General features: G+C 36.4%; 1 protein-coding gene across 4 annotated transcripts in view; it reads left to right on the forward strand.

Moving 5' to 3' along the window:
- Window positions 1-16,005, forward strand: part of CDC42BPA (CDC42 binding protein kinase alpha) — a 350,267-nt gene that overhangs the window by 280,353 nt on the left and 53,909 nt on the right. For all 4 annotated transcript variants that reach the window (XM_028111910.2, XM_028111911.2, XM_028111912.2 and 1 more), the window contains 2 exons: window positions 288-379; window positions 2,805-2,881. In XM_028111910.2, coding sequence (XP_027967711.1) covers window positions 288-379; window positions 2,805-2,881 — 169 coding nt within the window. The remainder of the gene's footprint in view (window positions 1-287; window positions 380-2,804; window positions 2,882-16,005) is intronic.

The raw sequence follows: 16,005 nt of genomic DNA on the forward strand, positions 1-16,005 counted from the left end.
TCAGCTTTGTGGGCCGTATTGCCTCTGGCTAGTCAACTGCACTATTGTGTGAAAGCAGCCAGAGACGGTCTGTGAATGAATGAGTCTGGCTGTGTTGCAGTGAAATTTTATTTATATAACAGTAGATGACCGGCGGGATTTGTCTTTCCTGCAGTGGCTTTGCACTTCCCTGACCTGATGTGACTGACATTTAAACCAGGAAGCTCCAACTACGTACTGTAGGATGGCTCACTAACCAGCAGTAAAAATAATGACATTTTTCCTTTTTTTTTTTCCCCTTATTGAAGTAAACTAAAAGATTCAGAGAAGAAGAACTTGGAGCTACTCTCAGAAATCGAACAACTGATAAAGGACACTGAAGAGCTTAGATCTGAAAAGGGTATGAGAATGTGTTTTGCATCAATCAGGGCTTATTCTGTTGTGAATGTATTTTATTACCCAAGAATCCACGTACGTGTGTAGGTCAGAGAATTGTTCACACTAAGCACGCTGGCGGTCACTGATGGATATATATACGCATATTTGACACACACACTCGCTAGACTGGTTTCAGTCATTTTGTTGTACTTAATATACATGGTTTAAAGATTTCATGGTAGCAGAAAAACTCACTTTGTCATAAATTGGACTGTTTTTTCAGTGCCGTGGCTGATTTCACAAATAAGATTTTTGTGATTGGGGGGAAAATACTTTTTATAGTGTACTTTATACTCTTTTCAAGTGTCGTAGGATTCACTTCCAGGGTAGTTGAGGAAACAATGTATGAAGTAACTAAAGATTAATCTAATCCCATATTAGAAACCAATTCAGTGATGAACTGTTCTGGCATTTCATTGTTTTCTTCCGTGTTTATTCTTAAAACTGCTTACCCTGTGGGATTTCTCAGGATTTATTCCCATTTTCTTGAAAGCATTACCTGGGCATGTTTCCATTAACGTGAAAAGTAACTCTGGAGTGCATGGCAGCTATTACAGGAACTTTACTTAAACTTTTTTCCATAATGTGGGCATTAAGAATGTGAAGATTTAATAAAAACAAATTCTATTTTCTCAATGAAGGGATCTCTTATATGCAGTTATTAGAAATTCTTTGTCCTGGGGCACCTTGGTGGCTCAGTCAGTTGAGCATCTGACTCTTGATCTCATGGTCATGAGTTCAAGCCCTGCCTTGGGCTCCACGCTGGATGTGGAACCTACTTTTAAAAATAAATAAATAAATAAATTCATTGTCCTGACAAAGTCAGTATTCCTGACTGAATAGTGAACTAATTAATGGCTTTATGTTATGCGTACATTATGTGATGCTTCCCTGTAATTTCTCAGTCCTGTGACACAGAGTGATGTCAAGCTGTCTGGGTCGCTGTATCTGCTTTTAAAATTGTGGAGAAAAAAATAAAATTGTGGCGGAAAGAGAGGGTATCACATGAAGGAGTTGACATGAAAAACCACTAAAAGTAGTAGATACTCAAAAAATTTTTGTCGGTTCAATTTCCTAGTGAACAGGAAAGGAAGGAACAGCAAAAGTGAATTAGGAACTCACACTGAGCCCAAGGCTTCACACTAAATTGAGAATCAAGCAGTTTTCAAACATGAAGAGTGGAAGGGAGCTGCATTATTCAGTGAGTAGAGGAAAAAGAATATATAGGAGCTGGAGGGTCTGTAGCCCTAAAGGCAGTTTATACAGAAGAGAGACCAGTGCAAAGTGTGACTGACTATGACATGCCTTATGTCACTAGATGCATCATTTTTAGAATAGATCTAAACTTGCAGAAGAAATAACTTAAGTTTATCACATTGCTTTATGAAAGCATGTTAACCTATAGCTTTTATTTGGATTTAGAACATTGTAGATAATAAAATTTCACTTTGTGTTGTAACATAATGTACTATACTACTTAAATACTATAATGTAGTATTTATATAATACAGTGAGGGCAAGGATTTTTTTTCTGCTCATTTACTAATATGTCCTGGTATCTAGACAAGGTTTGGCACAAGGCTCTCAATAAATATTTATTGACTGGATGAATTTCTGAACATAGTGCCTCCTCTGACATCCATGGTGTTAGTTATTTAGAGTAGTAGGAAAGCCACACAAATTAGTTAATGTCACTTCCTAAGGATGAGGAAGTCGAAAATGTGTGCTTGGTTGTTTCTGCTTTTTTCCTTCCTAGTATTTATCATTGTGTATAAATTTTAAGAATTATTTTGGAAATTATGCCTTTGAAGTTAATGCCATTCCTAACAAATATGCACCAGCTTTTATAACCTCATCTGAGAAAAACTAGGGTATGAGTGATTTATTCTGTCAATAAAACAATACCTGAAATCAGATTGAGGCCTTGACAAAAGTTTTTTCATAACTAAATACATTTATTTTATCATGACATTATCATAAGAGATTATTTATATTAATGCTTACTATATGTTTGCTAAAAGTTTTTCAAACCAGAAACCTTGTTTGGTGATAAATTAGCTTAGAAAAATCAGATATAACCATGTTTTTAAAATTCTCCCAAGTCTACCAAGATGTAATGTGTTTGTTCTGATGCGCTATGTGGGAAAAGAAAGAAATTCAAGACCTCAAGTCAGGAAGCAAGTATGTCATGGAGACTGATGTAACTGTTAAGTGATATTCCAAGAAACACTACTATAGTTTTTTCAGTATGTAGAGTTAAAAGTATTGATCAGCTTTAAAATATGGTAGTTTGTGATCGGCTCTTAATAGATTCAGACAGGAATGGTTATCCATGAAAATTAGTTTAAATTGTTCTAGTTTTAAAAAAAGTTGCTGCTGTCTTCTAGGTATAGAGCACCAAGACTCACAGCATTCTTTCTTGGCATTTTTGAATACGCCTACCGATGCTCTGGATCAATTTGAAGTAAGTATTAAACTTTTCAAGTATTCCCTGCGGTCCATTTAAAATTCACTTTGTAACTTAAAATTCATTTGCAATGAAACTGTTTTATTGCCTCCCACATAAGAGGACCTAGAATTTTATATAAACAAAAACATGTTAAGAGAAGAGTATGTTCTGCATTTTTTAAAGATTTTATTTATTTATTTATTTGACAGGGAGAAACACAGCTAGAGAGGGAACACAAGCAGGGGGAGTGGGAGAGGGAGAAGCAGGCTCCCAGCGGAGCAGGGAGCCCAGTACGGGCTGGGCTGCATCCCAGGACCCTGGGATCAATCATGACCTGAGCCGAAGGCAGACACTTAACGACTGAGCCACCCAGGCACCCCATGTTCTGCATTCTTACGGAAACTGTAATCACATTTGTATTTAAGAAAAATCTAAGAAAGATCAAAATGTGAGTCATAAGATTTAAAAGAAATTTTGTCTCTTCCCCTGAGAAACAGTAAATGCAGAACAAATCCAAACTTTTGAAAGATTTTTGACACTTTTCTTTTTTCCCCCAAGCACAGAGCCGCAATAAAAAAAAATAATAATAAAAAAAAAGTGGAAATGTCAGAGCTCACAATAGGGCAGTGCTGGGTCTAGCTTCAAATCCGTTCAATTATTTTAGAAGTTAACAATAGGAATACTTTTTGTTAAAAGTATTACACAGAATGTATTAGGCAGTATATTCCATAATAATGAAATAGTGACTCTATGACTGTCCTTCTTTGGTGCTTAAATTCTTTGCTGAAAAAAAAAAAAAACAATTTTATGATATAAAGTATATTTTTGTCTCAGAAGATTTAGTTAGTGATTATATCTTTATTAAACAAATAATCACAAGTCTCTGTGCAGAGCACTGTTCTAGGTGCTGGAGATAGAGTAGTGACCCAGTTCACCAAGTCCTGTTCTCAGAGAGGTTACATTCCACTGGGAACTGCTCACTTTTAATTGTGACCCTTCTAAAGTGCTTCATTTAATTTGATTATTAATGATTTACCATGTGCTTCATTTTATTACATTTTGGGCACAATGTGTGCATTGTATTTCATTTCTTTAGGAAAGGGAAAAAGAACCACGTTTTAAAAATTAATGGATTTCTAAGTTTCTTGAGAAATGATGCCAATGACTGCTTTTCTCATTTATTTATTTGAATTAATGTCATTTGCCTTTCAATTGTTTTACAAAATTTTTTATTATTTGTTCGTATTAAATTGCTTCATCCATATTTTCTATTTTTTATTGCTGTATTCGTTAAATAGGATTCCTTTTCTTCTTCCTCATCTTCACTGATTGATTTTTTGGATGACGTAAGTCTTTGATTTTCAAACCAATGCATCCTTCAGTAAAAGACATCAGTGAATTGAATTGAAGAATTTTGCCTAGTAATGCAGTCAGTTTTAGAAATATCACACCTGGTAATTTATGAGACAAAATTAGCTTCTTTCTTGCCTGAAATATAATGAAGAGTTTATCTTTATTAAACATCAGAAAGTGAAAATGTACTTTGAAAAATGCTTTGGCCATCAGAGCATCTGTATTTCCTTTCTTTGCAACAATTCTGAAGACTGGAATGTTTATTTGATTATTGTCACTATGTAGATATGTATATGAAATGCTCATTTTTATTTTTCATGGTGATTTCTATTTGACATTCCCCTTTTCGGCACTTTGCTATTTTATTTCTCAGAAGTAAACTTCTGGTGGTAAAATCAGAAAAAAGTGATATGTTTTATTAAATCTTTCAACAGATTTTATTGTGACATAATAACCGAGTACAAATCAGTTTTTAATGCTGACAGAATTTCACCTGTAATGTGGAAAGTGATTTTCATTAACATATGTGCTACGTGCACTATAAATTGACTGCACTACCATTTTCTCTCCTAAATTAATTCTATCCATTTGATAACTTAGAAGTCCCTAATGTATATCGTTCATTCTCTTTACTGAAATACCAGATGTATGCATTCTCTCTATTCCACATTAAATGGCATAAAAATCCTTGTCATGTCAAACATTTAACCTTTCTAGAAACTGGAAAATAAAATGGATTCAAATGCAAATGTTCTACATAGCACTGGTTTTTCAACCAGGGAAATTTTTATAGGTCTTATTTTTTGTGTTTTGTTAAACATAATTCTTATATTCAGGAAAGTATTTCACATAATTGTCCACTAGAGAAAACTCTTGATCTAGATTTTAAAATTTTTTTTCAAGTGATTTTTTTCTGTCTTTGAAATATTATATCCAAGTCCATTCTGAATGGAAACTATTCCATTATTCTTAAGACAGTTTTTCTAGTTAATTCTACAGGGCAATAAAAAGAGAACTCTATTGAGGTACAATAGTATTTCACATTATAATCTGTATGTTTCACTGTACTAAAATATTCGATATAGTATGTCCATAGAAACATCATTCACTTGAGAGAGAATGGGAAGGAAGTTCAAATAAATTATTTTAACTCTTCCTTCCACTAGAAAACCATTTCCATTTTTTTTTCCCTAACAAACTCTTCTCTACATTCCCTTTCCTCCCACAAAAAGCTCTGAATGTAAAACCAAGAAGTCGTATGTATTTTAACAGATAGGTTCATTCTACTCGGCCCAAGGGCTGCAGGAATGCGCGCCGTCCCATGCCCGCCTTGTCACTGCTCTCTCAGCCACCACCCAGCTGTAGTGAAGAAGACTCCCACTCTCACTTTCCTCCAGGAGAGCCCTTTCTTGTCCGTCACCCACTAGCACTCAGCCTAAGTGCAGTTCAGACATAACACTGAATTTCAAACCAGCACAAAGGAACTCCTATCATAAAAGGAAAAGGAGTTGAGTTCACACAGGCTGAATCTTTATGAATCGGGCTCCAGCTCTTAAAAAGCCTGGTTTTTCCCTCGTTTGCTTCCTGAGTTCTCTTCTTCCAGTTTATTGGTTAAGCACATAAGGGGGCTCAGATTTGCTGCCTGTACCACTTTCTAGGTGTATGAGTGGGATCAAGTTCCCTAACTTTTCTGTTAGATAAACCCCAGTTTGCTCATCAGAAGAACAAGGATACTAATAGTGGTACTGCCTCAGAGGTTGTTTGAGAATTTAAAGAAACAAGGTGTGTAGAGCCCTCAGTAACACTGGTTACCGTTTCCTTACTCGTAATAGGCCATTCACTTCCCTTCCTGTGTTCCCTTTAGCTTCCTTTCTTGTCCAGGAATCCAGTGTGACTTAAATGTTTCCTTGGCCTTCTGCTCGCCTTCTGCCCCCCACCAATCCAAGTCACTGCACTCCCCCCGCAAATTGTCCCGCCGCAAGACCACTGCACTGTGAGGTTTGCATGTCAGGGAGGAGGAAGTAAGCTCCTGTTTAAAAAAAATAGTGTGTATTCTTACTTCATATTTTATGGCATAAACCTCTATAGTTGATAACTATGACCGCTCTTCCCAGAGTTATCATTCAGTTCATCCTCAAAGCCAGAGTAGAGTGATGTTTTGAAAAATGGTATTCAATCCTTGTCATGCTTGTGTTTGGTGTCCAGGATACTTAGTATGAACCAAACTTCTGTTGCTTCCTTTCTCTTAGGCATTTGGAAGCTTAAGGAATAGAATCAATCTTGATTGTTCTTTGTGCCAAAACTAGTTAAGAGTGTTGTGCGTGACTGCCCCCCATAGTGAGCAGATTGTAACGCTTAACTAACACATACAACACATCCTGTGATCATTCTTCTCTAATTTTATCTCCTAGAAATAGAAGAGAAATAGATGACATTGAAGACCTAGAATTTGAATTGCAGCAGGAACTTGTAGGTTTAGTAAGGGATAAAGCCAGTATTCAGCAAGATTGCAGAAATGAAACGTTCTTTGGTGTCCATACACCATGAATCTTCCCCGTTTGTTTCCCGTGGCCTAGTGACCTCATACTGCCCTCTGATTCTCTAGAACCATATCACTAGCACCTCCCCTCCTCAAAAATGACCCTTTACTTTTTTCCTTAACCCTCCCATGTGGGCCTATTAACACAATAATTCTTTTTACATAAAATAGTGCCCAGAATTACTCTCCCACCTCCAGTTCTTCCTCAGTGTATTTTGCCTGTTCAAAATTCAAGTGAATGCCAGAATTTCTGGCAATATGGGAACACATTCGGAGCCATAGGCCTTCCTTTTAAGTTGCACAGTTTAGACAGTTCTTTCTGTGTGAGTCAAGTTTCCAGCAAGAGCAGCCTTGACAGGAGAGCAGTGTGAGCGACCCAGGTCCCTTCCTTCCCCCCGACTCAGGCAAAGTGGAAGGCATTCTCAGCACCCTGCTTCTGTAATTCAGGACAACTCGGGTAGTTGGGACTTTCTCCATGTAGAATCGTAGGCTTCTGACAGAAAAGAACCAGAGAAAAATACTCAGTCCAGTGGTTGTAACCATTGTTGATCACAGCATTCTCCCATTAGTAGACTGGATCATTTTCTCCCCCATTAGTAAAGTTTTAGGATTCTCAGTCTTTGGAGGAATAGGGAAGGGGTGGCAACAGGGTTATGGATGACATTGTTTAGGGCAGATAAGAGGGGGTTTTAGTTCATGGCAAACTGATGTCACTCTGACCACTTTGTCTCTTGGGTCAGGCATTCCCACACGTGGTGAGACGCCAGTGACAGCAGTGAACCGCCACCAGGGTCCTTCTGCTGTGGAAATCATTTCCTCTTGACCTCGTCTTTTCTCTCAGCCCCACACGCCCAGTCCTAGACTGCCTGGGGGTGACTCTGTGTTAGGCCCAGCACCAAACAGGGTGAGGGGCAGGCGGAGCTCAGCAGCTCGGGCTCTCCCCGATCTGTTCCCTGCACGCCAGTGGCCAAAAGTCCAGGGATGATCAGACCAGCTCGCAAACTTCCCATCCTGTTCCATTCATTTTCTTCTTTTCAATTGAGCCCCCAAAATACTTGGCTTGACTGTACTAAAGATCATACTAATTATAGTCATATAAATGAACTACTTGTTCTTTATATTTGGTAAACATACTGTCATTTATTAACATATTGTCACTTACTAAATCTATGCCAGGTAAGTTTTGAGTTTTATTTAAATTACAATTCTACACTGTTCATTTGGGCCAAATTCACAAAAACTGGGAGAACCTGGCAAATGAGAGTATGCCAACTTGCTTTCTGGAGGCTGTCTTACTGTAGTGTACTGAGGAAAGAGTAAACCACATTTAAAGGTGTGGAATAAAAAGGTCAGGCATCAAGGAATAGAGTTAGTCCCAATAGTCCAACTGTCTGGTCTTCCTAATACTGTTTTCTTGTATCCTGGCATATGACAAAAAGCAAGTAGTCTGAGAGTATTGGCAGGCCGAGTTCCACTCCTTGTTTGACTTCATGGTAAAATCTTGCTAAGATGTCCTAAAATATTTAATTTCAGTCCTGGCTCCTAGCTTCCTTCTCTTATCTCTTGCTTTTAGCTGGTCTCTCCCTTGGCTTCTTTCATAATCTATCATAACCCATCACAGAAATCTGAGGTGTGGCAGCATCGTGTAGCTGTATCTGGGGAAAATTGATCATACAGGAGAATCAGTGGAAGACAGAATTTTAAAACATACATTTTAAAGATCTTTCAATTCTGTGACCCAAACCAGGCCTAAATCCTTCTTGAGAAATTATGGCATTCCTGATATTTCCTCTTTCAATTCTTTTTTAAAAAATCTTCCATCCACATATTAAATACAACCCAACTCAAAACTCTCCCATTTCAGAAGATTGTCATATGCAGTCTTTCCCTAGTTTAGGCAGCATTATATATTATTTTATATATAAGATATGTTTTTTATTGTATATCATACATCCTAATATGTTTAGACAATCTAGAGAGAAAGAACCATGACTACCTAGTCTTTTACTCTTCAGTATCTTACTTTAAAAGACCTTTGGAATTCATTAACTGAATCTTAAAATCTATTTGCCAAATTATGTGTCTGTAAGATAAATTAACTTCTTTTGGTTTCTGCCCATGTGCTTACTTCCATAATCAGCCTGAAATTTATGGTGGCAGTTTTACACCAGATATAAAATGCACAGTTTTAAATGGTATATGAAGACAACATCCTGCTTCCCAGCATGTACTGTGAGACCAGTTTCTACTGTTAGTAGAAAACCATGGTTATGAGAGTGTGTATGAGAAAGTGTGTGCCATGTGTGTTCCTCCAATTCCATTTGTACAGTGCCGGCTGTACACTGTGTTGTCCTTCATATGCAGGGATGGTTTTGAGAGACACATTCACTTGTTTTTAGCATAGTGGCAATATATTTACTTTGAGCTAGTCATGCTTTTTTTCATGGTTTCAGCACATTCCTGACTCTGGTCTAGAAGTGTAGGGATAGCCAAAAAGTAAAGGTTTCTCTGTGTTAAACATCTTAGCACTTTCTACACATGTAGTACTCTACTTTGTACAATGGTAGCTGCTAAGATCAATCAGACGTAGAAGTAGGCCTCAAAACACTTATTTTACTGTTAGAGAAAATAAATCCATGGTTACATACTGTGCCGTATAGAAAGTGATAAATGCCATAAAAAATAATGAGGTAAGTATTGCAGAATGTCAGAAGGATTCATTCAGTATTCATTAAGGATTTTATAGAGGCTTTATGATAAGCATATTCCAGATCTTTAAGGATCTGAATCTGATGGAAAAACCACACATGTAAATAAAGAATTATAACACAATTGGGAGCAGCACAATAATAAAAGCTATGGACTGTCTATCATGGGAGTATAAAGGAGAGTGACCTGACCAAACTAGAAGGCTGCTGAAAGACTTTCTGAACAAACTGATGGCCGAGCAGGTCCTCACGGAGGGACGGGTATGGTCCACAGAGTAAGAGGAGCTGAGGAAGACAAGTTTGTGCTAGGCAGGCAGCGCGTGGTTAGGGAGGGGGAGTTCTTCCTAAAGCAACAGGAATGACCGGACGAAGACACAAAAACTTCCTTAGGAACCTGCAGGACTTCTAATCCTGGTTCGCCGTTAACTCTCTGGGACACCATGTTCAGGTCATCTGCCTTCCTAGTCGCCTAAAAAGAAATAAAAGTTCCTGTTTACCAGTGTGCCAGAGTTGTACAAATAACACTGATCACCTGGAAGGATGTTTCTTATCCTTCCAGTTTCCTCTGAGCTCTGTAGCTCCCGTAGTTCAGTTTATAAATTCCCTCTCTAGGTCCCCCTACAAATCTTGTACGTCCCCCCCAACACCTCGCCCCCCAGCTTCCTGGAGAACTCTGCAGCTACCCTCTGTCACAGCATTTGTCACACTGTGGATGGCATGGTGTCTTCCCCACCAGTTTGTGAATGGCACATCTTCTGTGTCTTTTAAAAACCTGACCTATTGCAAACCCTCAGTAGATGTTAGGTTCTATTGAATATAGGGAATTGCCAGAGGCAGATACAGTTTATATTTATAAAACTCTGCTGTTCACGCGTTCCAGAGACTTGGGAGATATGTCAGTACAGTTATTACCTACTTATTGTTAGTGCTGGGCTAATTACTTAATCTTTAATGTCCAAAAGGTGAAGGTCCTTCTTGACTTAAGCCTAATGTCTAGTCAGGATGGACAGTATTGTTGAAGTAACTTTTTGTTTTCATTCATTATCAGTAATTCTGAAGGCCTAAGTTAGCTTTTATCATTTAAAAGCATCATCTTTGGAAACAGTAAGAATTTGGTAGGTAAAAGACTAAGTATTTTATTAAATATTACCCAGCACTAAATCAGAATTATTTGGATCCTTTTTGTTCTCACATTTCCAGTTGTTACTACCGGTCTCTGCAGAAAAGAGACCGTCCATCACTTGATGGAGCATTATTTCGTGGGTCACTGTTTGCGTGGGGTCCCATGAAAGCTTGATTGTCCTCGTAGACCGAGTCTGAGCAACAGTTTCTTTACTGTCCTATCCTCCGGTTTTTCCTGACAATCTCTATCAGAAAATGTGTCTTTATGTGTACGTTGATATACTTTGTCTGTTAATACAGCGGTAGCCATCAAGAGTCGTGTGTGAATATTTGTAACGTGCAGTATTCTCCTTTCTTTGTTGAAGCGCTCTCCGTCCTGTACTCCAGCTAGCAAAGGCAGACGTGTAAGAAACTACTGCACTGTGTGTCCCCCCCCCCCGCCCGTCTTTCCCCGTCTTGCCTGTGGTTGCGGAACGCGCTAACGTCTCCGCGATGTACTCTCACCTCTGCTGCATGCTGTGTGCCGCTGGCCCTGCTGTTGCTACTCTGCCTTTCTGCATTTTCTTTTTGCTTTTTCTTTTCTTGTTTTGGCTTTGGCCGTAAAGCTTTAGAAATGTTTGCATAAATTTCAGTAACTAAACTACTAAAATTATAAGGTATCTTTATTTTAATTTTTACTAGGCGAAAGAAGTAATCCTAACGTATGCTTTCCAAATTGATTGCCTACAAAGTAAATGAGTTTCTAAATAAGAATCTGATATAAGCAAATATGTAGAGATTTCCTGGAGATTTTAATTATGCAGAAAAAAACCTTGATGATTCGTATTATGCAGAATTCAAAAGAATTTGGGACAAATTATAGCTCTTACTGACTATAATTTTATGTAAATCAGTTTTGCAGAAATCTGATAGATTATTTAATGTGTTTCAGAGGAATATCCCTAAATAAGTTTATAGATTTGAGGCAATAATATTAATAGTAAATTGTTTATATTCTAAGGTATTTCCAAGATATTTAAAAATACCATGACACTTTATATATGTATTGATAACAAACTATAAGCAACATCCTATGCTGATGCTAGCTCAGTGTTTCTCAGTACTGAATCGGCCAGCCGTTATCTCTATCCTGCAGTTTTCTTATATGCTCAGAATGGGGCACGTATTTGTGGAAAGATCTCAAATTTCCTAAACCAGCGTCCACCCCAACATCAAGACACACAACATACACACCCCCCTCGTTGAGAAGCAGTGGGCTAGCTGATGTCTGCTCTAGTTTTCATATGTGATGTAAAATAGTAACATTGAAAAGGAACGTCTGTGGTAGATAAAAGCTTATAAACTTTCACCTGTCAGCTTCATAATCACTGGATTAATCCACACCTTAAATCCAGAATTCTGACTTGGAAAGGGCTAGATCATGGAATAATCTGGTTTACAGACAACGTGGGGAGCAGTAGGGTGCCTCGCTGCTTCCTGTGCTCTTATCTGTCGGATGTCGTGGTGCATTGATGGCAAAATAAACATGATAAACCCTTACTTAGCACGTATTTCCAAACTACTGTTTAGTAATGAATAAGCAGGTCAAATACCAGTGGTATGGCCAATAGAACTATGACTTTAATATCTCATTGGTTAATGACACTTTTGAAAAGACTGCTGGTTCAACTGATTTTTTTATTTATTATTTTGTCATTTAGAGAGTTCAAACTGTGGGGTGCTTGGATTTATCAGATTAAACTGAGTATGTGTTAAGTATACCCTATAACCTCTAGGAAGACCAAAATGTTGTGTGCGCAATTATATTAGGGTTCAAATTATCAGCCTGTGAATTGAGTGAATTTTTAACGAGTTTTTTTTTTTAAATATGGTTATAATTCAGAGAGATTTTATTTTTCTGGTTAAGTAGAGATTAGTTATATCTCACTTGCCTTGTGGACTTCTAGGGGCCTTGGCCTCCCAGAGCACCTCTGTGAATCTTGATGTAAGGAAAAATTTTTGAGGGAAATACTATTCAGTCTATATCTTCATTCTATAGGATATGAATAAGCCGCACTTAACCAGAGTCTCTTGACGTGTATATGATTTTTTTAAGTGCAGATGTGATAGGCTTGATAATCTGCTTTCCAGGCTTGCTTCAGTTTTTCCTTGGTTATGTATCTGACAAATTAAAAAACTGCCTCTGAAAAGTGGTGATGTCTATGAGGGAGCTGAGTGAAGAATCACCAGCTATTCAGTAGAAGCATCTCCCTGGCAATAGTGAGGGCCTTGATAGTCCTGGGAGACGGCAGTGTGTTACAGTAGGACACAGACGGTTACCATTCCTAACAGTGGCCTTGAATCCAACAGTGACTGTGTTTTCAGACGAGCAGTAAGTAATACTTTTATATAAAAAACTTAAAATTCTTAGGATTCTTACACGTCCTATAAGTGAGGTATCACTGTTCAAGGTTTGCTGTGTTTTTATTTCCAGTCCACTATAAGTTTCCATTTACAATTTGAATACGTTCTTTTTAAGTGGTGTTATTCAATTAGGCATAGCACGAAAAAGATTTGTTATTAATATTATCATTAATGCCTGAATATAAGTGGTTATGGAAAGGTCCACAGTGTTTTCATTAATAGTGAGAAACATTAAATGTCTCATTTTAGATTATTCCTTTAGAGTTTGGAAGAGAGATTATAAATAGCTAACACGTAACTTAAGTTTCTTTTATGTTTTCTGAGAACATTTGTAAATTCTCCAGAGTAGATTTTCAAGTCGATATATTGAAAATAAGGAGAAATTTTCAGAAATAGTAACAAGTTATATTATTTGTAATTAGTAAGATTGCACTTACTAGTCGTAACCTTCAGTGATTTATTTTTTGTTTTAGGACAATAAAATATTAGATTTGTTTTCCAAATGATACAGTATTTCCATAATACTGTTTTTTATCATAAGCTCAGTTAACAAAAAAAATTATATCAGTGAAACTTTGAGGTTTTGAAGTGTTTCTTTAATACAAAAAATTGGATTACTTGCCACTTTGTTTCAAAAATACTTCTAGCTAAAGGGTAAAGATAATTGATGAAAATTGTATTTTTTTGGTTAATTTAGAGTTTTGTATTTACAAATACCAAACAACATGTTAGATGTAAGCTTTTTTAAAAATCTATATCTAATCTGTATCAAATCTTGGTATCTTTTACTTTAAAACCAGGTTTCTCATGAGAATGTTTTGCTTCTTGTGTTTGTTCAAATCTATAATTATTTTTGGAGTAGAAAAGGCCCATTGATACATGTTCAAGATGAGTTGTTTTAGTTGTTTTTATTATTTATCAGAAAACCATACTGCATAATTTGAGGAGTTCACCTAAAACTCAGATCTGATCCTAGGGGGAAAGAAAACTTTTCTATTTTACTGCACTACTCTAAAAATAAATTTTGTGGATCACTCAGTAGGGACATCCTAATAGATTCAGGAAACATTATGGACTTTTTACATGGCAGTGTTATGTATTGTGGATGATACTGCTGATACTCATTCAGTTTTTCTTTTTTTCCCCCCTGAAGAGTAGAGCAGTAGGTAAAAAATGACATTGGAGTGTGGTAGATGTTTCTAATGCCTGTTCATCAGAATAACTCCTTGAAGTAGGTTTACTTAGAAAAAAGAATTAGTTAACCAGAAAATAGAAAAAAATCACATTTACATAAAGATATTCCTCATCTTTCTCAGTAGATTGCAGCTTAGAAATATTGAGGGAATTGCTTATATGGTTCGGTTAAGATTTGTTTCCAAGATCTTCCTCCAGATACTATCAGCAGGTACTGTCCAATTAATATTAGCTATGTATTGCTTTTCACTATTTTCTCCTTTTTATCATTCTTTCTACAATGCTAAATGCAATTATTGAATTGTGATATCTCTGCTATGGATGTATATCATGTTTATCAGCTTTTCCTGCATCATTAATTCAAGTCATTGCTTACATTTAATGCTATATAGTTTTTCGAAACACAAAGAATTTAACTTCCATGGTTTAAGTATACTATTAACGATTGTATTATAACCACGATAAAGGTTTGGAAGGTAAACATAATCGATGTGCTATTAATCAGATGCTTTGCTGCCATGTTATATCTGAATCATTGCCAATTAATTATTAAGTTAATTTTAGGCTGTCTGCAAAGTATGGCTTATAGTTACTGAGTATTCTGAAAGTTCAGTAAAATTAATTGCTTTTTAGTGGATAGAATAAGTCCTTAATTATAAATGTATCAGTAAGCATGTAATTATAGATAAAATTAATAACATCTTGAAAAACCAGTCCTGCTGGTGGTAATTAACACTTTGAATTAGAAAATGTGTAAGTGGTATTATATTTTTCTTATTTTTCCTATTAAACCTCTTTTGAGATATTGTTTACACTGACAGTAATCCAGAAAGGAAATGAAATATGTAAATCTATTAATCTAACAGGTATTAGCTTCTAATAGCTTTTAGAAGATGTGGGAAAAAATTTGTTAATTCAGTATTCAAAACGTTATTGCCATGAGTTTTATTCATCTTTACCAAACTTTATTCCTTGTCCTTCTAAGAAACACACTTTTGAGAAATAAAGTGGTAATTTTTAAACTTCGCTTATACATTCATGGTTTTTTTAAAAACCAGAGTATCATCAAAAATGGCGTAGCTCAACTTTTTAAATATACTCAATGCCATCTCAAAATATTACTCAGGTATTTTTACTTACTGTTAATCTGTTTTAACAAAAACTACCTGATTTTGTTTAATCTCTGGAATCTATTTTAAGAGCATATAGTTCCAAGAAGCTGGTATGCAAATTTTTATTATTCTATTTTATTAGAATTGGTATTGGGTTAGTTTTTAAATCTAAATGTTTCCTCTTTTGAATAACCAGTTTTACCTCATGCAGCTAAGAAAATCATTTTAAAATCTATTCTCATTCCTGTTGTTTTCTTTTTTCATTTATGAGTTAAAAACTTGTTAGGAGAAACAGAATTTTTATAAATGACAGTAATTCTAAAGAAGGGCCAAGAGGTATGTATTTAAAGCCTCAAGCGTTCTTTAAGAATCACTGATTTCTGTAATCAAGGATTAAACTTTGATGGTGTATTTTTCCCTTTGTTCAGTATCACACTGTCATCATGTCACAGTTTTCATAGGGTCGTGAAACATGATGGTGAATGTTTGAAGAACCAACTATGGGGTGGGGGCAAGGGGTGGGGTCGATTTTTAGGGGTGATGATTTCTGTGGTGTATACCTCCCAGCGGCACATGCTGACAAAATGTCTTAAGGCAGCGTGTTCTAATGTCAGTGCAAGAAAGTAGAAGTAATCAAACCGCATGCTTACCTCTGGCCAGTGTGTGTTCACAGGGCTCAAAGAGCAGATCTGCTTTTCAATTGTCAGC

This window comes from Eumetopias jubatus, unplaced genomic scaffold (assembly GCF_037043125.1).
Source record: "Eumetopias jubatus isolate StellerSeaLion01/CBP00866 unplaced genomic scaffold, mEumJub1_p1.0 scaffold_12, whole genome shotgun sequence".
Classification (NCBI taxonomy): domain Eukaryota; kingdom Metazoa; phylum Chordata; class Mammalia; order Carnivora; family Otariidae; genus Eumetopias; species Eumetopias jubatus.